This window comes from Myotis nattereri (genome assembly GCF_964212035.1).
Source record: "Myotis nattereri genome assembly, chromosome: 9".
Lineage (NCBI taxonomy): Eukaryota > Metazoa > Chordata > Mammalia > Chiroptera > Vespertilionidae > Myotis > Myotis nattereri.
This window is the reverse complement of record NC_138084.1, coordinates 76,100,411-76,126,135: the sequence shown is the minus strand read 5'-3', so window position 1 is coordinate 76,126,135 and position 25,725 is coordinate 76,100,411. Positions and strand designations below refer to the sequence as shown.

The 25,725-nt window shown below is 42.9% G+C and overlaps 2 protein-coding genes across 3 annotated transcripts in view; both read left to right on the top strand.

The window, feature by feature from the left end:
• The window catches only part of BCO2 (beta-carotene oxygenase 2), a 48,653-nt gene extending 34,602 nt beyond the window's left edge, over positions 1 to 14,051 (top strand). Inside the window, exons 8-11 of the mRNA XM_081099517.1 lie at positions 10,228 to 10,365; positions 10,953 to 11,135; positions 11,647 to 11,757; positions 12,831 to 14,051. Of these exons, the coding sequence (XP_080955643.1) occupies positions 10,228 to 10,365; positions 10,953 to 11,135; positions 11,647 to 11,757; positions 12,831 to 12,944 (546 nt within the window). The 3' untranslated portion in view covers positions 12,945 to 14,051. The remainder of the gene's footprint in view (positions 1 to 10,227; positions 10,366 to 10,952; positions 11,136 to 11,646; positions 11,758 to 12,830) is intronic.
• Positions 14,052 to 17,074: 3,023 nt separating this feature from the next.
• On the top strand, positions 17,075 to 25,131 carry PTS (6-pyruvoyltetrahydropterin synthase). 2 transcript variants are annotated; one of them, XM_081100409.1, is made up of 6 exons: positions 17,075 to 17,195; positions 19,232 to 19,311; positions 21,214 to 21,236; positions 21,601 to 21,657; positions 22,606 to 22,676; positions 23,634 to 25,131. In XM_081100409.1, exons 1-6 carry the CDS (start codon positions 17,113 to 17,115, stop codon positions 23,755 to 23,757), a joined length of 438 nt encoding a protein of 145 aa, XP_080956535.1. In that variant the 5' UTR covers positions 17,075 to 17,112; the 3' UTR covers positions 23,758 to 25,131. The 2 variants fall into 2 exon arrangements, with proteins under 2 accessions (XP_080956535.1, XP_080956536.1); XM_081100410.1 differs by lacking the exon at positions 21,214 to 21,236 and having other exon boundaries at positions 17,078 to 17,195; positions 23,634 to 25,125.
• The last annotated feature ends 594 nt before the right edge of the window (positions 25,132 to 25,725 follow it).

Here is a 25,725-nt window from a genome sequence, read left to right as displayed (position 1 = left end):
CTATCACAAATGGTAAGATTTCATTATTTATTTATCTATTTATAAGATTTCATTATTTTTTCATGGCTGAGTAATATTTCATTATATATATACCATAACTTAAAAAATATTTTTATTGATTTTTAGAGAGAGGGGAAGGGAGAGAAAGAGAGAGAAAAACATTGATCGGCTGCCTCCTGCATGCCCCCTACTGGGTCATAAGGAAGTTCCATTTTCAATTTTTTGAGGAGCCGTCACACTTTTTTCCATAGTGGTTGTATCAAACTGCATTCCTACGAACAGTGCACTAGGGTTCTCTTTTCTCAACACCTTCACCAACATTTGTTGTGTGTTGATTTATGGATGATCACCATTCTGACAGGTGTGAGGTGATATCTCATTATCATTTTAATTTGCATTTCTCTGATGATTAGTGATGTTGAGAGCAACTTTCATATGTTTATTGGCCATCTGTGTGTCCTTTTGGAAGTGTCTATTCAGGTCTTCTGCCCATATTTTAATTGGGTTGTGTGTTTTTCTGGTTTGAGTTGTCTGAATTCTTTATATATTTTGGATACACTCTTAACCCCTTATCAAATGTTTTATTAGTGAATACCTTCTCCCATTTAGTAGGTTTTCTTTGTTTTGTTGTTAATTCTAGATATTCTTTTTTTAAAAAACAGCTTCATTCGAGGATAGGAAGGGGGGGGGGAGAGAGAGAGAGAGAGAGAGAGAGAGAGAGAGAGAGAGAGAGAGAGAGGAGAGAGAGAGAGAAGAGAGAGAGAGAGAGAGAGAGAGAGAGAGAGAGAGAGAGAGAAACATTTAATGGTTGCCTCCAGTATGCATTTCAACAGGAGTTCAAACCTGAAACCTAGGTATTTGCCCTGACCAGGAATTGAACCCAGAACTTTTTGGTGAAAGGGAAGATGTGCTAACCAACTGAACCACCTGGATAGGGCCCAGATATTCTTCTTCTTTTTTTTAAATCCTCACCTGAGGATATTTTTCCATTGATTTCTAGAGAGTGGAAAGGAGGGAGGGAGAAAAGGTGGGGAGAGAGAGAGAGAGAGAGAGAGAAACATCAATGTGAGAAAGACACATCAATTGGTTGCCTCCCGCATGCGCCTCTACTGGGGCTGGGGAACTTGCAACTGAGGTATGTTCCCTTGATGGGAATTGAACCCATACTCTTCAGTTCACAGGCTGATGCTCTAATCACTCAGCAAACCGACCAGGGCAGGCCCAGATATTCTTCTTTTTAAAAAATCTTTATTGATGAAAGTATTTCAGATGTCCCCCTTACCCCCCCCCCCCCATTTTCCCCTTCCATCCAGTTCCTGCCCCACCCCAGGCCTTTACCACCCTATTGTCTGTGTCCATAAGTAAGATCTTTGGTTAATCTCTTCCTGTATGCCTGCTCCCCTTCTCTCTGGGATTTGTCAGTCTGTCCCACGTGTCCATGCCTCTAATTCTGTTTTATTCACCAATTTATGTGTTCATTAAGTTTCTTGTTTGTTTATTCTGATTTTTAGATTCTATTGTTGATGGATATGTATTTGTTGCCATTTTATTTTTTATATTTCCCCCCTTTCCTCCTCCTCCTCCTCCTCCTCCTCCTCCTCCTCCTCCTCCTCCTCCTCCTCCTCCCCCTCCTCCTCCCCCTCCTCCTCCTCCTCTTCCTTTTTCTTCAATAATATGCTTCAACATTTCATGTAATGCTGGTTTGGTGGTGATGAACTCCTTTAGCTTTTTTGTTTTGTTTGTGAAGCTCTTTATCTGACCCTCCATTCTAAATGAGAGCTTGCTGGCTAGTATAATCTTTGTTGTAGATCCTTGCTATTCATCACTTTGAGTATTTCTTCCCGTTTCCTTCTGGCCTGCCAAGTTTCTGTTGAGAAATCAGCTGACAGTGATATGGGCGTTTCCTTGTATGCAACTGATTTTCTCTTGCTGCTTTTCAGATTCTCTCTGTCTTTAACCCTTGGAAGTTTATTTATTTATCTGTTTGTTTGTTTGTTTATTATTTATTTATTTATTTATTTGTTTATATCTTTATTGATTTCAGATAGGAAGGGAGAGGGAGAGAGAGATAGAAACATCAATGATGAGAGAGAATCATTGATTGGCTGCTTCCCACATGACCCCTACTGGGGATTGAGCCACAACCTGGGCATATGCCCTTGACCAGAATCTACCTGGGACCCATCAGTCTGCAGACTGACACTCTATCCACTGAGCCAAACTGGCTAGGGCTAACTTTGGCATTTTAATTATGATGTGTCTTACTGTGGGCCTCTTTGGGTTCCTCTTGTTTGGGACTCTCTGGGCTTCCTGGACTTGTAAGTCTATTCCTTTTACTAGGTAGGGGAAGTATTCTGTCATTATTTCTTCAAATAGGTTTTCAATAACTTGCTCTCTTTCTTCCCCTTCTGGCAACCTATAATGTGAATGTTGGTATGCTTGAAGTTGTCCCAGGGGCCCCTTACGCTTTCTTCATATTTATAAAAAGAATCCATTTTTAAAAAAATTCTTTATTGTTCAAAGTACAATACATATGTCTCCTTCCCCCCCCGCCCATTGACCTCTCCCAGCCTGCTCTCACCCCTCAGCACAGGCCCCTGCCCCCACTGTCTGTGTCCATTGGTTACGCTTATATGTATGCATACAAGTCCTTTGGTTGATCTCTCACCCCTTTTGCACCCCCCTCCCCCAATCCCCTGCTTTCCCTCTGTAGTTTGATAGTCTGTTCGATGCTTCTATGTCTCTGGATCTATTTTTGTTCATCAATTTATGTTGTTCATTATATTCCACAAATGAGTGAGATCATGTGATACTTATCTTTCTCCAACTGGCTTATTTCGCTTTAGCATAGTGCCCTCCAGATCCATCCATGCTGTTGTAAATGGTAAGGGTTCTTTCTTTTTTACAGCAGTGTAGTTGTCCATTCTGTAGATGTACCACCGTTTTTTAATCCACTCATCTGCTGATGGGCACTTAGGCTGTTTACAATAATTAAGATTTATTAGAACAAAGTAGGTGGGATCTCAATACCAGATATCAAGATGTATTACAAAGCCACTGTTCTCAAAACTGCCTGGTACTGGCACAAGAACAGGCATATATATCAATGGAATAGAACAGAGAGCCCAGAAATCGGCCGGAACCAATATGCTCAATTAATATTTGACAAAGGAGGCAAGAACATACAATGGAGTCAAGATAGTCTCTTCAATAAATGGTGTTGGGAAAATTGGACAGATATATGCAAGAAAATGAAACTAGACCACCAACTTACACCATACACAAAAATAAACTCAAAATGGATAAAGGACTTAAATGTACGACAGGAAACCATAAAAACTCTAGAAGAATCCAAAGGCAACAAAATCTCAGACATATGCCGAAGCAATTTCTTCACTGATACAGCTCCTAGGGCATTGGAAACTAAAGAGAAAATGAACAAATGGGACTACATCAAAATAAAAAGCTTCTGCACAGCAAAAGAAACCATCAACAAAACGACGAGAAAACCCACTACGTGGGAAAACATATTTGCCAATGTCATATCTGATAAGGGCCTAATCTCCAAAATTTATAGGGAACTCATACAACTTAACAAAAGGAAGATAAACAATCCAATAAAAAAATGGGCAAAGGACCTAAATAGACACCTTTCAAAAGAGGACATTCAGAAAGCCAAGAGACATATGAAAACATGCTCAAAGTCGCTAATCATCCGAGAGATGCAAATCAAAACAACAATGAGGTACCATCTCACACCTGTCAGACTGGCTATCATCAACAAATCAACAAACGACAAGTGCTGGAGAGGATGTGGAGAAAAAGGAACACTCGTGCACTGCTGGTGGGAATGCAGACTGGTGCAGCCACTATGGAAGACAGTATGGAGTTTCCTCAAAAAACTACAAATGGAACTCCCATTTGACCCTGTGATCCCACTTCTAGGAATATATCCCAAGAAACCAGAAACACCAATCAGAAAGGATATATGCACCCCTATGTTCATAGCAGCACAATTTACCATAGCTAAGATCTGGAAACAGCCTAAGTGCCCATCAGTAGATGAATGGATTAGAAAACTGTGATACATCTACACGATGGAATACTATGCTGCTGTAAAAAAGAAGGAACTCTTACCATTTGCAACGGCATGGATGGAACTGGAGAGCATTATGCTAAGTGAAATAAGCCAGTCAATGAAAGAAAAATACCACATGATCTCACTCATTCATGGATAATAGAGACCATTATAAACTTTTGAACAATAATAGATACAGAGGCAGAGCTGCCTCAAACAGATTGTCAAACTGCAGCGGGAAGGCCGGGGAGGGTTGGGGGGCAGGAGGGAGGGGGTTAAGAGATCAACCGAAGGACTTGTATGCATGCATATAAGCATAACCAATGGACATAAGACACTGGGGGGTAGGGGAGGCCAGGGAATTGTCAAGGGCGGGGGGAAAAAAGGACACATATGTAATACCCTTTGTAATACTTTAAGCAATAAAAAATAAAAAAAATAAAAATAAAAATAAAAAAAAAGATTTATTGTAAATTGTGCTGCTATGAACATAGGAGTGCACATATTCTTCCTGATTGGTGTTTCTGATTTCTTGGGATATATTCCTAGGAGTGGGATTACTGGGTCAAATTGGAGTTCTATTTTAATTTCTTGAGTAAACTCTATACTGTTTTCCACAGTGGCTGCACCAGTCTTTATTCCCACCAGCAGTCCACGAGGGTTCCTTTTTCTCCACATCCTCGCTACCGCTTTTGTTTGTTAATTTGTGATGATAGTCATTCTGACAGGTGTGAGATGATACCTCATTGTCGTTTTGATTTGCATTTCTCGGATAGTGACTTTAAGAATTTTTTCATGTGCCTCTTGGCCTCCTGTATGTCCACTTTTGAAAAGTGTCTATTTAGATCCTTTGTCCATTTTAAAATAGAGTTTTATTGATTTCAAAGAGGAAGGGTGAGGGAGAGAGAGATGGGAACATCAATGATGAGAGAGAAGCATTGGTTGGCTGCCTCCTGTTCACTGCACACGGGGGATCGAGCCCATAACCTAGGCCTGTGCCCTGACCAGGAATTTAACCTCCTGGTTCCTAGGTTGATGCTCAACCACTGAGCCACGCAGGCCGGGCTCTTTTGTCCATTTTTTGATTGGATTGTTTATCTTCCTTTTGTTAAGTTTTATGAGTTCCCTATAAATTTTGGAGATTAAACCCTTATCGGATGTAACGTTGGCAAATATGTTCTCCCATGTAGTGGGCTCTCTTGTTTAGTTGATGGTTTCTTTTGCTGTGCATAAGCTTTTTATTTTGATGTAGTCCCATTTGTTTATTTTCTCCATAGTTTCTTTTATCCTAGGACCATGGTCGGCAAACTGTGGCTCACGAGCCACATGCGGCTCTTTGGCCCCTTGAGTGTGTCTCTTCCTAAGCCTTAGGAGTACCCTAATTAAGTTAATAACAATGTACCTACCTATATAGTTTAAGTTTAAGAAATTTGGCTCTCAAAAGAAATTTCAATCGTTGTACTGTTGATATTTGGCTCTGTTGACTAATGAGTTTGCCGACCACTGTCTAGGAGAGTGATGGCGAACCTATGACACGCAAACTCATTTTTTTGGTTGATTTTTCTTTGTTAAATGACATTTAAATATATAAAACAAATATCAAAAATATAAATCTTTGTTTTACTATGATTGAAAATATAAAAAAATTTCTATATGTGACATGGCACCAGAGTTAAGTTAGGGTTTTTCAAAATGCTGACACACTGAGCTCAAAAGGTTCACCATCACTGGTCTAGGAGATGTATCGGTAAATTGGATTCTTTTTTCTTTTTGCTCTTCTGATTGGGTGCTTTTTGCTTCCTCATATTCCAAATCATTGATTTGATCCTCAGAGTTCTTTAGTCTATAGTTGAATCCCTGTAAATTGTTCTTTATTTCAGTTAGTGTATGCTTAATTTCTCACTGGTCCTTTTTCATGTCTTTAACATTTTCACTAAGAACCTTGGAAGTCTCATCAAGATCTCATCAAGATCCTTGATGAGACTTTCAACTATGGGTTTGAACTCTGTATCCAGTAGTTTTCTTTCTTCTATTTCTTTCATTTGTGACATGTTTTTTTGTCTCCCCATTTTGGCTGCTTCCCTGTGTTTGTTTCTATATACTAGGTAGAATTGCTGTGTCTCCTGGAATTGGTAGAGTGGCCTTGTGTAGTCGATGTCCTGTAGGGGCCAGTGGCTCAGCCTTGCCAGTCACCTGAGCTGGGCACTCTAAGTGCGTCCCTGTGTGGGCTGTGTGTACAGTCTTGTAGTTGAGCATTGATTGCTGTTGGTGTCTCTGGGAGGAGTTGACCTCCAGACCAATTATGTGAGGGCCAGCTGCAACTACAGTGGGAGAGCTGCTATGCAGGAGGTGAGGCCCAGCTGTGAAGCAAGGCAGGCTGGTGCTAGTGGGGATCTTGGGCCTTTTATTGATAGTTTGGTGCACGCTGACACAAGCTGCAGCTTGTTTGAGAGATTTAGCAAAGTCTGAAGCCTGAGCCAAGACAGGCCATTCATATGGAAAACCCACTGTAAACAGCTTGGGTGGGGCTGCAAATTGGATGGGACAGGTCTCAGGGAATCCCCAGGATGGAATAAACAGTGTGGGCCAGGCTGATGGAAACTCAGATATGGCTGCCAGTCAGCCCTGTGACAGGGGACGTCTCAGCACAGGAACAATGACCCTTACTAGCACCCCTGTCTAGGAGAAAGCTGCCACCAAGTTCCTGCCCTGATGCAAGACAGCTCACTTTCTCCCTGTATGTGACTGGGTCCCTCAGAGTCACCTGCTGGAGCTCAGTGGAAGTGAGTCTGAGTATGTTCATGTGTTGGTTCTTTAAAAGGAACATCTGGGTCTCCAGCAGCCTCTGTGTCTCTCAGCCACAATTCCTACTGGTTTTTACAGCCTGTAGTTAACGAGGACTTCTCTTCCCAGGTCTGGAACCCTGGTCTGGGGGTCTGGAGTGGGGCTGGGACCTCTTGTTCCTCATGGGCAGCCTCCATAGAGATGATCTCCCTCCCAATTAAAAAATGATACATGTGGGTGTTGGACCAGCCTATTTGGCACCTCTGCCCCTCCTACTCCTCTCAGTGTGCTTTCTTCTTTACTTCTCCAGTTGTAAGACTTCCATTCAGCCAGCTTTCAGGCAGTTCTGAATGATGGTGGTTCTGTATTTCAGTTGTAATTTTGATGTGGTTGTGGGAGGTGGCAAGTACAGGCATTTACCTACGCTGCCATCTTGGTTCTCTCTGGGTCTAGCCCAGCCGTGGGCAAACTACGGCCTGCGGGCCGGATCTGACCTGTTCGGCTGTTCTATCCGGCCTGCGGAGCCAAAAGAGCGGAGGGTTCTCTTGCTCTCCCCTCTGCTCCTTCACCAGCAGCAGTGTTAACATGGCAACATCGGGAAACACGACCGCAGCTCCTTCTTCTGAGTCCAGTTTAAGAACCCATTGTGGCCCTCGAGTCAAAAAGTTTGCCCACCCCTGGTCTAGAGAGTCTTAATCTTAATTTGAAGCATGATATAATCCCTGCAAGAGCCAGTGCATGGTAACTGGTGAAATCGGAATAAAGTTAGTAGATTATGTCAAAGCAAATTTCCCAGTTGTGATATTGTTCTGTAGTTATGTAAGACATTGTAATTGGTGAAAATGGATGAAGGATGCATTGTTTCTTTTTTCATGTGATAAAATATACATAACATAATATTTACTATTTTAACTGTTTTAGGTGTACAATTCAGTGGCATGAAGTATTTTAACAATGTTGTGCAACCATCACCACTATCCATTTCCAGAACTGTTTCATCATTGCAAACAGAAATTCTGTACCCCTTAAATAACAGCTCTCTGTTCCCCCCTCTCCCCTTCTACTTTTTGTTTATACAAATCTGCCTGTTTTAGTTACTTCATATAAGTGGAATCATACACGAATTATTCTTTTGTGTCTGGCTTATTTCATTTAGCATAACCTTTTCAAGGTCATCCATGTTGTAACATGTATCAGAATCTCATTCCTTTTAAAGGTTGAATAATATATATACACATACCACATTTTATTTAATCTGTTGGTGGACATTTGAGTTGTTTTTACTTTCTGGCTACTGTGAATAATACTGTTAAGAACATTGGAAAATAGTCCAGCTGGTGTGGTTCAATGGTTGAACATCGACCTATGAACCAGAAGGTCATGGATCGATTCCAGGTCAGGGCACATATCTGGGTTGTGTGCTTGATCCCCATTAGGGGGCAGGTGATCAATGATTCTCTTTCATCACTGATGTTTCTCTTTTTCCCTCTCCCTTCCTCTCTGAAATCAATAAAAATATATTTTTAAAAAGGAACATTGGCATACAAGTATCTATTTTAGCCCCTGTTTTCAATTCCCTTTGGTATTTACCTAGAATTGCTGGGTCATATGATAATTCTATGTTTAACTTTTTGAGGAACTGCCAAATGGTTTTCCATAGCAGCTGCACAATTTTACATTCCTACCAGCAATGTACAAGTGTTTCAATTTCTCCACGTTCTCACCAACACTATTATTTTTTTTTTTTACATTTTTATAATAGCCATTCTAATAAGTATGAAGTGTTATCTCATTGTGGCTTTGATACACATTTTCCTAATGACCAATTCTGTTGAGCATCTTTTCATGTATTTATTGCCCATTTGTTTATCTTTGGTGAAAGATATTTCTTTCAGTCCTTTGCCCATTTTAAAATCAATTGTTTTTCTGTATTCTTACAACTGCATGTGAATCTGCAATTATCTCAAAATAAAAAGTATGATAAAGAAATTGCTTGATTTTTCTCAGCCTTTAGCTGTCTTTTCCTAAAAGCATCTTATGCCCTTTGGGGAAAAAGTACCCCCAATATCTAGTTTATCTCCTCCCAAATCTCCACCCCATTTTTCTTCACTGCTTTTTAGCTCAACAGTGCCTTTAAGCAGCTGTTTTAAACATTTTTGTCCAGCTTTTCTGTCTCTCCACATGACCTCATCTACCATTATTGGGAGTCTCTTTTTGTTCAGTTATGGTTTTGTAAAAGAAAAAAATATTTAAATAAATTTAAAAGTAATAAAAAAAACCCCAAACTCTTCATGTAGTTTAAACATAACACTAAGTCTTTACTCAGTAAAAACATTTCTGCATGAGATGGAGATAATATGGACTAGGTATATGGGAGAAATGGCAGTTCGTTCTCCATCTTACAATATTTTATGGGAGAAAAATGTACTTAAAGCATTCTTACTACCAGAAAAAATACACTTATTTTATTAGAGTCTCTTACTTAAACATCACCTCTGCAGAGAGGCTATGTTGGGGGTCCCTCTTGATAATTCACTAGGAGGATTCACAGGCCCCCAAAAAATCAGCAAAAGAAAGAGGTGCAGGTGTGAAGTCTGGAGGAAACTGAATCCTTGGAGGCATGCATCTGGTTGTCCAGGGTTTTTTATTGGGTATCTTCACATAGACATATAGCCCCTCCATGGGCAATCTCAGTTACTGAAGCTCCAGACCCCACAGAGAAAGCAGGGGCTCGTTATAAATCACATTTCAGCATAAACTATCTGGATAAATAAGTACAGTGTGACCCAAGGCCTCAGGTATGCAACATACTTTTATCAGACAGGTCAGTCCAAGGAAGAGCTTGGCTCCCAGGTGCCAGACAAGGGCCAGACAGGAAAACGGGCCTTTCTTGAGAGTGTGCAGAGTCTGAGCAACCTATGCCTGCTATATTAACCCTTTTCCGCCCAGAAGTCTATCCTGACCAAACCTGAAGAAGGAAGCAGCCCTTGTTACTCGCTAGTTCTCCACCCTGCAATATGTTTCTTAATGGCATTTACCACTGTCAGAACCTGGGCTATATAATCGTTTGTTTATTTGACACTAATTAAACAACATATATTATTTACTATCATTCTTTCTCCACTAGACAATAAGTTCCATGAGGCCAGAGGCTTTGTTTTGTTCACTGCGGCATTCCCAGTGTCTAAAACGGTACCTGTAGTAGGTACTCAACAGGTATTTGTTGTATAAATAAATGAGTAAAAATGATCATGTGTGCAATTACTTAGGAATGACAATAATGTTGCCTGGATCTAAATTTTGGGACGTGCTGTCATTGTATGAATGACAAGTTCCTCATCCATTTACTTCTCTCTCCTGAACAGGTCTACAATTCAGTAGCCACATCTTTCCCTCGAAGGTTTGTTTTGCCCTTACGTGTCAGTTTGAACGCCCCTGAGGGAGAGAACCTCAGCCCGTTGTCCTACTCCTCGGCCAGTGCTGTGAAACAGGCTGATGGCAAGGTAGGCTCTGAGCAGATATTAGACGAAGACATTGGATGCTAGTGTCGTTTTTACTCACTGGCCATTTCCCACAGTGTTTGACGGACAGTAGGTTTCATAACATTCAGCTGAGCAGGCTCAGGTCCAGGTACATCGCTTGCACAAGAACCGCAGAATTCGGTTTGGGAGTGACCACTGTGTTTACTGCTCTCTTCTGTGTTTTGAAACAGATATACGCAACTTTCGAATGGTTGTAAAATATTTAAATATTTGAGGTTGGTATTGACCACCCCTGCCTTTTAGATAATTTGTGCTTATCACAGGCATCTTATTGGGTAGCTATCAATATCTTAGCTTTAGTAGAATAAAAAGCCCACTTGTACCTCCTATCAGCTTAGTCACAAAACCAGATAATCTTTTTATGCATTTTTACCCATGATGGAAAGGAGAACAATATAAAAAATTACATAGGACCTCCATTTTCAAGTCCTTTCAGAAACTCGTACAGAGTGTTATCTGCACCCCCCCCCCCCACCCCTCCAGACCTACACGGAAGAAAATAAGTGAGGATTAAGCAATCACTTACAAATCTTTTGGAACCTTTTCAGATTTGGTGCTCTTATGAAAATCTACACCCTGAGAACTTAGAACAGGAAGGAGGTGTTGAATTTCCCCAGATCAACTATGGCCAATTCTGTGGCAAAAAATATCGTTTCTTCTATGGCTGTGGCTTTCGGCATTTGGTAGGGGATTCTCTGATCAAGGTTGATGTGGTGAACAAGACACTAAAGGTAATGAAAATCTCTTTTGTTTTCTAAACCCTGAAAGGACCTGCTCTGCCCTTGGAATGAGTTTCTGTTTAGATTAAGGTAGCTTTTGAGCTTCTCTAATATTTAAGCGGCTCAGCTACTTACTTTTATTAAGTTTGAGAACCATGGAGTCACCTAGGTAGGGGTATGTTCCCTCCAGGGAATCTAAATGAGCCACAAACCCAGAAATAGAATCCTGAGCTTGATGTTATTTTGAGAGAAATCATGGGGCTAAGGTTGTTGGCATAACTATATTTCAGGTTGATGGGAAATTATAATTTCACAAATTGTGTTTGATGATGATAGAATGTGCAGCTGCAAAAGCTCCCTCTCTCATATATTCAACTCAGTAAGTCTGTTTTTGTGTGTGTTTTTTGTTGTTGTTGGAATATTATATTGACAGCCAAATTCATGCTGGGAGGGGAAAAAAGCTATTGAAAGCTTCCAGCTCATAACTAACCTTCTATCAAATACTTTTTTGGGGGAGTTACAGGTTTGGAGAGAAGATGACTTTTATCCTTCAGAACCTGTTTTTGTTCCAGTACCAGAGGCCAGTGAAGAAGATGGTGGGGTTATTCTTTCTGTAGTGATCACCCCCAACCAGGTAAATGTATTTCCCTGTCACCAATCAGAAAGAAAAGTAATTCTGGGCCTTTTGAGGGCTATATGAGGGATATATTCAGTGAAGCTGTCGATAGTGTATTTTTATTCCAGTGTGGCACCTTCTCTTTTCTTCCCGTCCTTACCATTTTTGTACCCTTTTATGATAATCCATACTTTTTATTGGTTTAAGTTTCTATTTGTAGAACTATGGTAATTTATATTCGCATAGGAATGCAGTTACAAACTACTTTCAGACATATTACTTTATTTACCCATTAAAACAACTTTGTGGGATACCATTTACATATGTGGCATTTGTAACTTAAGAAAGCTGAGAGAGATTTGTATCAGATCTCATCGTAGTAAAGCCAGTATGTAACCCCAGTCTTCTGACTTCCAGTCTAATATTCATACCATCTGTGCTGCCAGTTTCAATTGGGTGACCCTAAAGTCTAGTGTGGTGAAGCCCGGATCTGGTGTCTCAGTCATGTCTAACCTCTCCTCTGGGGCAATCTTGTGGCAAGCAGGCTCCCCTTGAATACCAGTTCTGATGAATCCATAGAGGCTTCCTGGGAGGTAGGACTCTAACCCTTTCAAAGGGCTTGGTGAGGAATGTTCTCTGATCAGTGAGTCAGGCCTGCCGTGGTTTAGGAGGGGTTAGTCCTAATACCATGTACTTGCCACTCCAGTATTCATACCAGGCAAGTCTCAGTCTGCCTTGCAGTGATATGTTTGGTCAGCTCCCAAGTAACACAAGATGGAGGGAGGCAATTCTAATTCGGAAGAAAGAATTTCTGTGAAACAGGTAAAAAGATCCTTAAACAATCACCTATGAAGGTGATTGATATAAACAATGTAATTTTTCCACTCTAGGTATGAGCTTCCCATTCACTCCAGTTCAGCAATTCAGCAAACATTTAGTGACTGGGCAGGCAAGGCGCTCTTCTAGGTACTGAGGATAGCTATGAGACGAGCAATACATGATCTCCCTCTTAGGAATTTTATAGCCTAGTGGAGGAGAGAGATATATTTTTAATAGAAATAAAGGAATTTTTAATATTGTTTCTTTTCTAGAATAAAAGCAACTTTCTCCTAGTCTTGGATGCCAAGAACTTTGAAGAACTGGGCCGAGCAGAGGTGCCTGTGCAAATGCCTTATGGGTTTCATGGCACCTTTATAGCCACCTGATGGAAGAACCACGCGGTCTGGGGACCAGGTTTAAAATGAACGTGCTCTGTACAAAAGGGAGACCGAAAAGGGCACCTTACTTTCCAAACCATAGACACCTGGTTTCTAAATTTCTATTTAAAAAAAGCATTTAAGAAATAATTATGGTTTTATATTTTCTTAGGACTCTTCCTTGAAAACACTGAGCAAGTGTTGATAACACTTTTTGAAGAGTTTTACATTTGTATTTACTTGATATATCTTCCTCTTGGCAACGAAAATGCATGAAAGGAAAACTAGAAGTGGGTCATCACCACCACCAGATAGGTAGGTGACAGAGACCCTCACACTTGGCAGAAGAAATCTGAATACTCATAGGTAGTGGGATATGAATATAAATCTGAAAAGCACCGGGTTTTTCTATCACGGCCTGCCTGTTACCACTGGCCCCAGGTGCTCAAACAGACAGGAAGCCAGCGGTGTCACCCTGATGGCTTCCTTTAGACTGGCTGCTTCTCTGCAGTCCACAGCAGATGCCACTGCACTTGGACCACCCGTGACCACCTCCCACCCTGCTCCTAGTTTGGCCTTGGCAGGGTGTTGTTTTGAAGTGTTACAGGATTCCACGGCAGGAGGAATGGGGGAAGCTGAGAGAGGAAAATTAGGACAAGGCCAAACATTGTGAGTAATTTGCAACTGGCCTGCAAACAACAAACTGGTATCTTCCCCAGGACACTCTGGGAGCAAACAGTTAAAGACCTCCCTGCTGAGAGAATGCAGAAAGGGAGAGGGAAAGGGAAAGGAAAAAATGGCACTTTCACTCCCGAAGCAAAGCCAGCAGTCTCAGGACTCAGCAAGAGAGACTTGCCAGGATCCTGGGAAGGCCACAACAGGAAAACCTTGAGACTTAACCCATGCCAAGATACTCAGCAACAGAGTCTTCTGAAACCTACAGACAGGAGGAGGGCATATTACTCCCGAACTTGCTCCAGACACTCGCTTTTCCGGATTCGCTGGTAAAGCCCATCTGTGCTCCAAGCCAAATGAGATAGAGTTGCTTGCTTTGCTTTGCTTTTTCAATAAAGGTGCATGCTTTAATCACTTTAATAAACTGGCTTTTCACAATGCAGTCAAGATCTCTCCTATGAACTCATTTACATGAGAAGACAAGGATCGAGGTTAGGGACAGCCCCCTCCCACTAGCTCAGGGGCTGTCCTGTCTGATAACACCTTTCTGGAGTCAGTGAGAGGTGCCTTAACAGAAGGACATTGCTAAAATCAGGCATTTATTCTAACCTCCAGGTGTCTAGTTCTTCAGAGATTAATGAAAAACCATTAGTTCTTCATTTATTTGGGCAACAGGTTGTCCTAGAGACCATGTAATTTCCACATTTCTAAACCCCACCAGTTTTCACTAATAGCCCAAATTGGCCTAGGTTTGGCACTTAAGCCACACTCTTGCCAACACCCTCAAAATCCCTTTCCCTTCAGTTATACTTCTTCTCTCTGCTGAATTCCAGTCCTGGGCCAGCTCAACCTTCCATGCTCCCTCTGCCTGTTGAGCATCACTGGAATAGACCCCCAAACATGTCTTTTGGGAGCAATTGTGAATTCATGATTAGGCTCACTGCACAGTCCTGGACCAACATAGTCAGTTTCTTCTTAATTTTCTTTCTTTTTTATAAATCCTCACCCAAGGATATTGTTATTGATTTTAGAGGGAGGGGGGTGGGGGGAGAGGGAGGGAAGAGATGATAGATAGATAGATAGATAGATAGATAGATAGAGGAGAGAGAGAGAGAGAGAGAGAGAGAGAGAGAGAGAGAGAGAACAATCAATGTGTGAGAGAACATTGATTGGTCGCCTTCCGAATGTGCCCTGACCAGGGATCGAACCCACAACCTTTCAGTATATGGATAATGCTCCAACCAACTGAGCCACATGGCAGGGCTGAGTTTTCTTTAAGAGTTATTGTAAATGCCACAAACCCTACCTCTTTAGTTCCATACATACAGATGCCACATGTGAGAGTTTACAAAGTAAAAGTTCTAAGTTTTGTGTTTGTGTTAGTGAGATACAGAACAACAGTAGCAGGCGCACAACGGCAAGAAGAAACCTAAGCAGAACAGCTGTATCAGATGTGGGAGCTCAGAGGCTGAGGTAACCATAAGAACATAAATCTCCTGATGCTTCTCCAGACAGGACATGGAGGTTTATCTTCTCTGGATCTGAAGGTTGAAGGAGCCACTAGTTGACATCCAGGAAATATACAGGTGTGATCATGTCTTTCCTCTGTTTATAAACCTTTACTCCGTCCACCTACACAGGCGGGGGGGAGGGGGGGAGTTTAAACATATAAATGTTAGTAGCGTAATCATAAGATTTTGACCCATGGACGCCTGGATTCTGGCTTGGCCCTGCCATCTATGAGGTTCTTGAAGAAGAGGACAGAAAGGGGTCAGTGATGTTTTGTAATCTACGTACACATGCCTGGTAATCCAGTGCAGAAAGTTTCGGTAAAACCGGGTGAGCATCTGACTAATGTTGAAAGCCTAGGCAGGGCCTCTTCCTCTCCCTAAGCCCAACTCATCACTGGCCAGTGTCCAGAGACTCAAGGAAAGGGCGGTGTGATCCACAAGTGAGGGGGAAAGGAAGTAGTGTCCACCCTCGTGACCTTCTCTCAACTAATCATATCTGTAAAGACCTATTTCCAAATAAAGTTATATTGTGAGGTACTGGGGATTAGGGCTTCAACCCATTAATTTGGGGGATACAATAATTGGATCACTGAGGGTGAATTTTGTGAGTACCTTTATATTGAACTAGAGGCCCGATGCATGAAATTCATGCAAGGGGCTCAGCCCTCGCAGCCCTGGCTGGCCCTGGCTTGTCTGGAAGGTCATCCCGACCGTCGTTCTGCTGTTCAGTTTAATTAGCATATTAGCTCTTTATTATATAGGATTAGCTTTAATAAAAAAATTTTAGAGCAAGAATTCAAATTCAATGACATACTTTACTAAAGCAAATAGATAAAATGATTTCCCAGAAATGTCTTACCTTTTATTAGATTCTTCAAACTATTTTTGGAATAAGTGTCTGTGTTAAACACTGTCTGTTTGAGTATCACTGATATATAGTCAGTGTCTGGGAAATATTGTTTGTATTATACGTGATCTTGGTTAAGTACTTAACTATTCTGGGCCTGTGTTTTCTTACCTGTCAAGTGGGAGGACTGAACTAGATAATCTATATTAAAAAAAAATCTCTGAAGCTTATAATTCTTTGAAGTTTTTTTTCTTTGCAGCACAAGGGGGAGATGAGAAACATTTTTGGAAAAATGTGTGAAGAATGTTTGGTACATAGCATGTTAATAATTTAATGCAGAACCAACAATATATAGCTGGAGACCTGAGGCACTTGAGAGAAGTCACCATTGGGGCTTATATATCAGCCACACCCATGATTTTATCTGTCTTTCCCAGTGCAGAGGGGGGGGCGGGAGTGGGGGGGGGGGAATGCCTCCTAGTAGATATTCAATAACTCTTTGAGGAAAGCATGAATGCAAGCAAGACCTGGTACGGTACTGGGCATGTAAGTTGTTTGCATGAGGAAACGAGAGGTGATGCCTTCGACATAGAATCGCTGGTGTGGGTGCTCATGGGTGCGCGTACTCGCACGGTGCCAGCCCAGGGTGACACACGGTTTCACAGTCCAAAGGTAGTCTACTCTCCGAAAGCCGCGTGGTCCTGCACGTGCCCTCGAATTCCTGCCTCCTTTACCATAGGAGACGGGCCCTGCGGTAAACCAGACACTGGAAGTTTCTATTGTAATCCAGGGCATGTAGAAGCGACTGGGAGGGGCGGCTCAAAGAAGTCCCTTCGGGGCCCGAAGTGTGCCCAGACTGACCCTGACTGCGTGGCATGGCCTCAGGCTGAGCAGACATAAAAATCGGCATTGAACCCATTCATTTGACCAGTGCTAGGTATGCCCAGCTACCTAAATTCCGGCTATCCCGAGATCCAATCAGCAAGGGGCAGTGCTGCAGCCTCCAGGCCGGCAGAGGGAGCCCAGCCCCAGGGCGCAGCGCCGAAACTTCCGCGCGCAGCGCGCATGCGCAGCCCTGGCGGGAGGCTCCGCCCACCCCAGCCACCGTCACCAAGGGAGGTGCCCGGCGCGGAACTGCCAGGCGATGAGCGAGGTGGCTCCCCGTCGGGTCCGCTGGGCGCGAGTATCCCGTCTCGTCTCCTTCAGCGCCACCCACCGGCTCCACTGGTGGGTTGTGCCCCCAGCGCGGGTGGTGGGGCGGGCCCGGCGGGGGGCGCGGGGCGCGGGTGTGCGCTCGGAGGTGGGGGCGGCGCGCCCGCTCGTCCCTTGGGCGTCAGGCCCTTTCGGCGACACCGTTAGGAGCCTAGTCCAGAGACCGGGCTCCGGAGGAGGCGGTGCACGTGGTGGGCAGTGGAGCCGACTGCGAGGGAGAAGGCGCTGGCTCCTGACCTCGTGATCTCGAGCGAGGCGGTAACGGCCAGCGGGGCTCACCTCGTCCGGATCACACCGTGCCCCGCGCGTAGTATACGCTCTATAGGTGTCAGCTACCGTAACTCATCTAAATACAGCGCGTGTTATCCTCTCGGCACCTAAGAGAAAATGAACCAGGATGTTCACTTTCCTAAGGCAGCTCTGAGAGCAAGCAGCACAGTTGCAATTCGATCCCACAGTTTGATGGCACTAGAGTTGTTTTTTTTATTGATTTCAGAGGGGAAGGGAAAGGGAGAGAGAGAGAGAGAAACATCAGTGATGAGAGAGAATCATCCATCGGCTGCCTCCTGCAGGCCTCCTACTGGGGATCCAGCCCACAACCCGGGCACGTGCCCCCACCAGGCGTGGAACCAGGATCGGGCCCACAGGTTGGCGCCTAAGACTGAGCCAGGCCTGCGGGGCTAAAGTTGATTTTAAGAGTTTTGTCCCTCATGAGCAAGCCCCACTCTGAGCACCCACTACCCCATCTGTGAAATGAGGATAATTTCTACCTAGCAAGGTCCAAACGTCGTTTACTGGAGAGGTATCTTGCGTGCTTGTCAGGCCTTGTGCCAGGTAACGGTGCAGCCCTGAGCAGTGCGCACCCGTCACTGCCTTCTGGGTGGAGTGTGCCATCTGGTCACTACTGTGGAAGGTACAGTGAGATAATTGTGTGCAAAAGCTTTGTGAACTGTAGCATTTTAAGCGTAAGAAGTGCAGGAGCAGGAGAAGGTGGGGGAACTAATAAAGAGGGTCTCAACCAGAAAGGGGATGTATAATGGAAAGCTTGAACATATGAGGGTAGTAAGGACTCATTAAAGATGCAATGACTGGACAGGTATAGGCATACAACTCCATTAAGCAAGGTGCTCTCTGCCTGGAACAACAGTTGAGTATTGTAAAGTGTCCCCTGATTTGAATGCCCCTCAATGGACTGGTGAAGTTATCAGAGGAGGCATGATAAAGCATGATTGTTATAGAAGAGACTAATAGGTCATGTAATTATTTTTCAGGATTAATGAGAATTTATTTTTTAAAAATTGTTATTGATTTCAGAGAGAGGAAGGGAGCGGGAGAGAGAGATAGAAACATCAATTATGAGAGAGAATCATTGATTGGCTGCCTCCTGAATGCCCCCACTGGGGATCGAACCCACAACCTGGACATATGCCTTGACGGGAATCGAACCCGGGACCCTTCAGTCTGCAGGCCGACGCTCTATCCACTGAGCCAAACCACCTAGGGCAGCAATGAGAATTTAAAATATATTTTATTTATTTTTCTTTACAGAGAGGAAGGGAGAGGGATAGAGAGTTAGAAACATCAATGAAAGAGAAACATTCATCAGTTGCCTCCTGCACACCCCCTACTGGGAATGTGTCCTCTACCAAGGTACATGCCCTTGACCAGAATCAAACCTGGGACCCTTCAGTCCGCAGGCTGACACTCTATCCACTGAGCCAAACCAGTCAGGGCAAGCAATGAGAATTTAAACCACTTGACGACAGGCATCTTTTATCATTCAGCTGTGTCTAATACGTAGTAGGTACTCAGTAAATGTTGAGAAATGGAAGGGCCTTGAGCAGATCAGGTTTTGGAGTCTTGCTGTGGAACAAGGGGGTTGAATTTGCTTATGCTAATTTGTATGGTGTGATAGTCTAATTGGGGGGCATACAGTGGTTCCTGACATAAAGCTGAATAATGAAACCCAGTTGATTTATGATTCTCCACTTGATGAGCTAAAGTATTAATAAATTGTGAAGCTTATATTGACTTTTGTTTTTCCTGGTCAGCAAATCTCTGAGTAATGAAGAAAACTTGAAACTGTTTGGAAAATGCAACAATCCAAATGGTCATGGGCACAATTACAAAGGTGAGAGAAAAACTGATGAAATTTTAGCCCTTTCAATAAGAGTGGAAAAATCTTTAGCAGATACAATCTTAATGAGTAAAAAAAAACTTACAGGAAGAGCAGTAGTGCTTTGAGACGTGAATGAAAAGTTAAGTGGAAGTTAGAATGAAAAGAGCTGTTGCCTTGGTGGGATGTATTTAGCTTTTACCTTGCAGTTAATCGTCTGCTATTATAGATAATCCAGTGAATGGTTTAAATACATTTTTTTTGGCTTTAGTGCACATATTGAGATTTTTTGGGCACATGTTTCATTCTAATTAGGTGTTGCTGAGGCTAATGTTAAAATTAGATTGTACATTTGAATAAGTAATGACTGACAAAAGGGGGATGTTGGTTGGGAGTATGCTGTATGGAAGAAAGTAGGTTGAGTTGAAAACTTTGCCAGCAGTGTTCAAGAAAGTAATTCATTTATATCAGAACTAGAGACCCAGTGCACAAAATTCATGCGGGGGGCGGGGGTGTGTGTGTCCCTCAGCCCAGCCTGCACCCTCTCCAGTCTGGACCCCTTGGGGGATGTCTGACTGTCAGTTTAGACCCGATCCTTGAGGCAGTCAGACATACCTCTCACGATCTGGGACTGCTGGCTCCTAACCACTCGCCTGCCTGCCTGCCTGATTGCCCCTAACCGCTTTTGCCTGCCAGCCTGATCGCCCCCTAACCACTCCCCTGCTGGCCTGATTGACACCTAACTGCTCCCCTGCTTGCCCGATCACCCCAACTGCCCTCCCCTGCTGGCCTGGTTGCCCACAACTGCCCTCCCCTGCTGGCCTGGTTGCCCCCAACTGCCCTCCTCTGCCGGCCTGATCGCCCCCAATATCCCTCCCCTGCTGGCCTGGTCTCGCCCCCAACTAACCTCCCCTGCTGGCCTAATCGCCTGCCCTCCCCTGCAGGCCTGGTTGCCCCCAGCTGCCCTCCCCTGCAGGCCTGGTTGCCCCCAGCTACCCTCCCCTGCAGGCCTAGTTGCCCACAACTGCCCTCCCTGCTGGCCTGTTCGCCCACAACTGCCCTTCCCTGCCGGCCATCTTATGGGGGCCATCTTGTGGCGACGTCGCGCGTGACCCCCACCTAGGCTTTTATTATATAGGATAAGAGAGTTGATTGTTTGAAATATAGCTGATGTCTCAAAAAACAGGTACGTAAGCCATCGAGTATCACAGCATACAGTATGGTGGAGTAAGACCAGGAGAGGTATCAGAAGATCAGGATTTCCAGTTTAATTACTGCCTCTTACTGGTACTTGATCTATGATACCTCTCATTCTTAGTTTGTTCATTTATCATATAATATCACATGGTGTTTGTATGGAGCTGAAAAAAATATAAAAGTTTTTAATTTGTAAAGTATTCTATTATCATGATTTTTCAAGTGCTTCATACAAGCACTTGTTAATTTACAAAGCATTACTGTAAACTGTATACATTCATCTAAGTAAAGGGATAAGAGTTTTAGTTAGTAGGTTTGCTTGCTTAGAAAGGTACTGCCCAAAAGGTACTGGCAGGTGTGCAGCCGGACTTCTTCCTCTGCATTTCCTACTTTTACAGGTAGCGATTGGGCAGCACCTTGATCCTTTCTCGTGGAGATTTCTAACTAGTGCCATCAGCATCATCAGCAGAATTTATACCCTTCTTGGCTTTGGCTGAGCTCTTCTGCTTAGCTAAAGCTCCTACTAAGCTCTTCTGTCTTGGTTGACACTTGCTTTGGTTGATAAACAACCTTAACTAAGAGGACAGATGTTTTTTGGGGAAATAGAAGTATAGCTTTGTGGGGGCAGAGATCTAATAATTTATGTTGCTAACTTGTGCTTGGATGTTAATCTGTTGAAATTCATGTTGGTCTTTTGGTATTTTTTTTTCTTTCCCGTAGTTGTGGTGACAGTACATGGAAAGGTATGTGCTGAATATATCTGTGTGGGCCCTCTTTCTGCCAATGTGACAGATTCAGTGTGAAAAATTCTGTTCAAATCATTATTGCTTCACTGTTGTCCTTTGTGTCTGGCGAGCTGCTGCCATTCCAGGCCTTTCCTCTCCCTACGTCTCACCTTTAATGTGCTGTGTGTGGGCAGGTAGAAGAGCAATACAGTGAAAGGATGCTGGGAGCACTTGGTGTTCCCATGCCGAGACTGATGATTGTGCTGGGGGTGAAGGCAAATGTGGGCACAATTTCTGCACGTTGTACAGCCTTTAATAATTTACCAGAGGTTTAAATCTGAAGAGCATGTTATAGTAATATTCTCCTCTATTTATTCTCTAGGTCGATCCTGTTACAGGCATGGTTATGAATTTGACTGACCTCAAAGGGTATATGGAGGTAATGGCATGTTTGGTGCTTATTATGTGCTGTCCCCTAAGTAACTCCCATCAGTTACTTGCGTTTCACTTTCCCAACCAAGTAACTCCAGAGTTCCATGATGGGGTGAGTGGAATTGGGTGTGGGAGTAGGGGAGTAGTTGGAAGAACTGCTTTCATGTTCTTCTAATGGTGTGTTTGGGTGACTTAATGGATATTAGTCACCATTGTATTACAGTGATGGAGATAAATGTAGCGTGCTCATCTTGTATTCCTTGCTGCCATTCCTGATTTCCTACATTTAACAATTTCTACTGTTCTTTCAAGATACAGATTTCTTTTTGAAGTTTTCTTTTTTTCCTCTGAATTTTCCTTATGCCTTTGATCATATATTTTAACAATTATAATTCTTGACATTGATAAGGGAAACCATGTTAATATATAAGCATTAGGAAGAAATGCATTTATGTTTTATATTTTTTCTTCTAAGGGCTCAAGATCATTTTTAAATTACTCCTTATAGCAGAAATTTAGAACTCTTAATGTAATATGAGTTTTAGTCTGCCTTGTAAAATGTAGTACTCACTGAATCTTTCTCCTAGTGACACTGTGGCATTGTCTTGAAGGTGAGACTCTATGGAGTAGTATTTTTGGTAACTTTTTGGACAGAATGCAAGAATGTTAAACCAAATTCTGGATCACAGTGGCTGTTATGAGAAAACTCCAGTGAATCCTCTACTTATTGGTTTCTTAACCTCTTTGCACTCAGTAAGGAGGATAAACAGTCATTATGGAGAGCTTATGTTATTTCATAATTTTAAACTTTCTGAAATGGCTTTGTAAGACAGATAAAGTATACAATAAAAGTATCGAGTTAGTGGCTGAATGATAAGTTTTAGAGGAAAGGGTGGAACACTTTGGAATCTGAGTCATAAATGGAATTGATATTTTTCCTCTCTTTTGTCTGTAGGAGGCAATCATGAAACCCCTTGATCATAAGAATCTGGATTTAGATGTACCATACTTTGCAGATGTTGTAAGGTGAGTGTGATTATCTTACCTAATCCTATATAATAAAGAAGTGATATGCAAATTGACTGTCATGCCCTCGCACAAGATGGCCACCACAAGATGGTTGGCAGGGAAGGGCAGTTAGGGGCGACCAGGCTGGCCGGGGAGGGCAGTTGGGGTGACCAGGCCTGCAGGGGAGGGCAGTTAGGGGTGACTGGGCCTGCAGAGGAGGGCAGTTAGGGGGGACCAGGCCTGCAGGGGAGGGCAGTTGGGGCGACCAGGTCTGTAGGGCATGGCAGTTAGGGGCAGCCAGGCCAGCAGGGGAGGGTAGTTAGGGGTGATCAGGCCAGCAGGGGAGGGCAGTTAAGGGGGGACCACGCCTGCAGGGGAGGGCAGTTAGGGGCAACCAGGCTGGCAGGGAAGGGAGGGCAGTTGGGGGGGACCAGTAAGGGGCGACTGGGCCGGCAGGGGAGGGCAGTTAGGGGGGACCAGGCCTGCAGGGGAGGGCATTTGGGGGAGACCGGGCCAGCAGGGGAGTAGTTAGGTGTCAATTAGGCTGGCAGGGGAGTGGTTAGGGGGCAATCAGGTTGGCAGGCAAAAGTGGTTAGGGGCAATCAGGCAGGTAGGCAGGTGAGTGGTTGGGAGCCAGCAGTCCCGGATTGTGAGAGGGATGTCCGACTGCCGGTTTAGGCCCGATCCCATAAGGATCGGGCCTAAACCGGCAGTCGGACTTCCCCTGAGGGGTCAGATTGGAGAGGGTGCAGGTTGGGCTGAGGAACAACCTCCCCCCTAGTGCACGAATTTTGTGTACCAGGCCTCTAGTATAGAGAATAAGAAAGAAGAATGTTAACATTTTATTTGATTGCTGTGTGATTTCTAAAGTTTTTGTTTAATGACACCTTTTAAAAATAGAATTTCTGTTCTTTGTAAATATTAAACATGAAATTTATATATTTGTCTTTTGATCTTCTCTCCTTTTCTCTACAGCACAACAGAAAATGTAGCTGTGTATATCTGGGATAACCTCCAGAAATTTATTCCTATGGGAATTCTTTATAAAGTAAAAGTATATGAAACTGATAATAATATTGTAGTCTATAAAGGAGAATAGCCCTCAGGAGTTCATACTATAGAAATACTCAGTTTCTATCCATATTTGAAAAATATCTTTAGCCCCTCGGACTATTAAGATGCCATCACATAATTACTGTACCTCTACATTGTTCTGGAGTGCCTGATTCATTGTAATCATTATAAGACTTGTATTAAGTTCACATCTATTTTAAAACCAAATTTGTAATGTATCATGAGTATCATTTAGAGAGCCTGTTTTGTATAGATTAAAAATCACTTCACTGCAATTGTTACTTTACTTTTTTGACTTTCACCACCCTGGATTCCTTGTGGGCAAAGTCTCTGTTCTAAGCAGAGTACCTAGTGATTTTTGTTGATTAAGTCAATGGCATATTGATGGAAACTTAAAATTTATAGTGCCTTAGACATGATGAATACTTGGTGAATATTTTTAGAATTGAATAACATGAAAGTTTTGAGGCTTCAATTCTAGTCCCAGTGCTGTTACTGTTCATTTGTGCCACTTCTATCTCAGAGCCTCAGAGATGACTGTTTGGACCAGAGGCTATCGGAAGCTGCTTCTGCCTGTTCTCAGAGTTTATATCTCCATGATTTTAAATACCAAATGAGTATATACTAATTTAGAGAAGGGAGAAGATTGTTATGGGATTTTGTGGGGGCCCTGACCAGAGTACACTGGAGGTTAAAGGCCCTCTTGCCGTATGCATGCGTGCAGGCACTGACACGGCAGCATTGCTATGTTAAAGGCCCCCCTACGCATGTGCCAGGGCAGTGACTCAGCAGTAGCACTATACATACTGCGCAAGCGCATCCTTATATAACCTGCTCATGTTAAGATAGCATGGACGTCACTAATTGGCACGAGGCCTCCTTTGTTTGAGCATATATCTAAGGTAAAGAACTTCCCAGACAAGAAAAAGCTAAAGGAGTCCATCATCCCCAAATCAGCATTAAATGAAATGTTAAAGGGTCTTCTTTTAGAAGAAGATAAAAAATATGAACAATAAAATATAAATACATAGCTATCAACAATTGAATCTAAATACAAGATAAATAGAAAACAACAAAACAAAACAAGATAAGCAGAACAGAAACATTCATAGATACAGAGAACATGTTGATGGTTGCTAGATGGGAGGGTGGTTAGGGAAATGGGAGAAAAGGTGAAGGGGTTAAGAAGTACAAATGGGTTGTTACAGAATAGTCATGGGGATGTAAAGTGCAGAATAGGGAATATAGTAAATAACTGTTTGGTGTCAGGTGGGTGCAAGATTTGTTGGGATGATCACTTAAGTTATGTAATGTCTAATCACTGGCGCATACACTCAAAACAATATTGTAGGTCAACTGTAATTGAAAATAAAAATGATAAAATGTTATAAATAAATGTAAAAAAAAAAAGGGCTAGTTTTGTCTGTTACTTTTGAGTTTTAGTTGCTCTCAGGTAGAGCAACAGATGGGCAGTGGGGTGTCGCGTGGGCATCTCAAGCTTAACATTTCCAAAGTTAAGTTCTGAATTCTCCTTTAAAATTTATTTTCCCATCAGTCTTCCCTAAAAATGATACTACCATCCATTTATTTTTTTTCAAGCCAGAAACCTGGGAATGGTCTTGATTCCTACCTCTTACTTCTGATCTATCAGTTCTGCAGGCCTTACCTTTAAAATATATAATTATCTTTACATTTTCAATGCCACCATCCAGTCCAACCGCCACACTTTCTTGCCTGGGTTACTGACATGGCCTCTTCCCTGGTCTGCTTCACTTTGGTTCTCCTCCACACTCCTGTCACCACCTCTCCTCCCTCTATCATGTTACTCCTTGAAAGCTTCCGCTAGCCTGCTGTAATTTAATATGACATGCCAGAATTTTGCTCTTGTCATGCTCCCCTGCCTGGAATGCTGTCCCTATCCCCTGCCCCATCCTTTTCATAAAACCTATTTTTCTTCAGATCTCAGCCTAAATTTCACCCTCTTGATCACCCA

What these genes read in the sequence shown, in the direction of transcription:
- PTS (XM_081100409.1), top strand. Translation starts at nt 17,113, where the DNA reads ATGAGCGAGGTGGCTCCCCGTCGGGTCCGCTGGGCGCGAGTATCCCGT. An exon ending in GCCACCCACCGGCTCCACTG is followed by an intron (nt 17,196 to 19,231) that starts GTGGGTTGTGCC and finishes TTTCCTGGTCAG; the next exon opens with CAAATCTCTGAGTAATGAAG. An exon ending in TCATGGGCACAATTACAAAG is followed by an intron (nt 19,312 to 21,213) that starts GTGAGAGAAAAA and finishes TCTTTCCCGTAG; the next exon opens with TTGTGGTGACAGTACATGGA.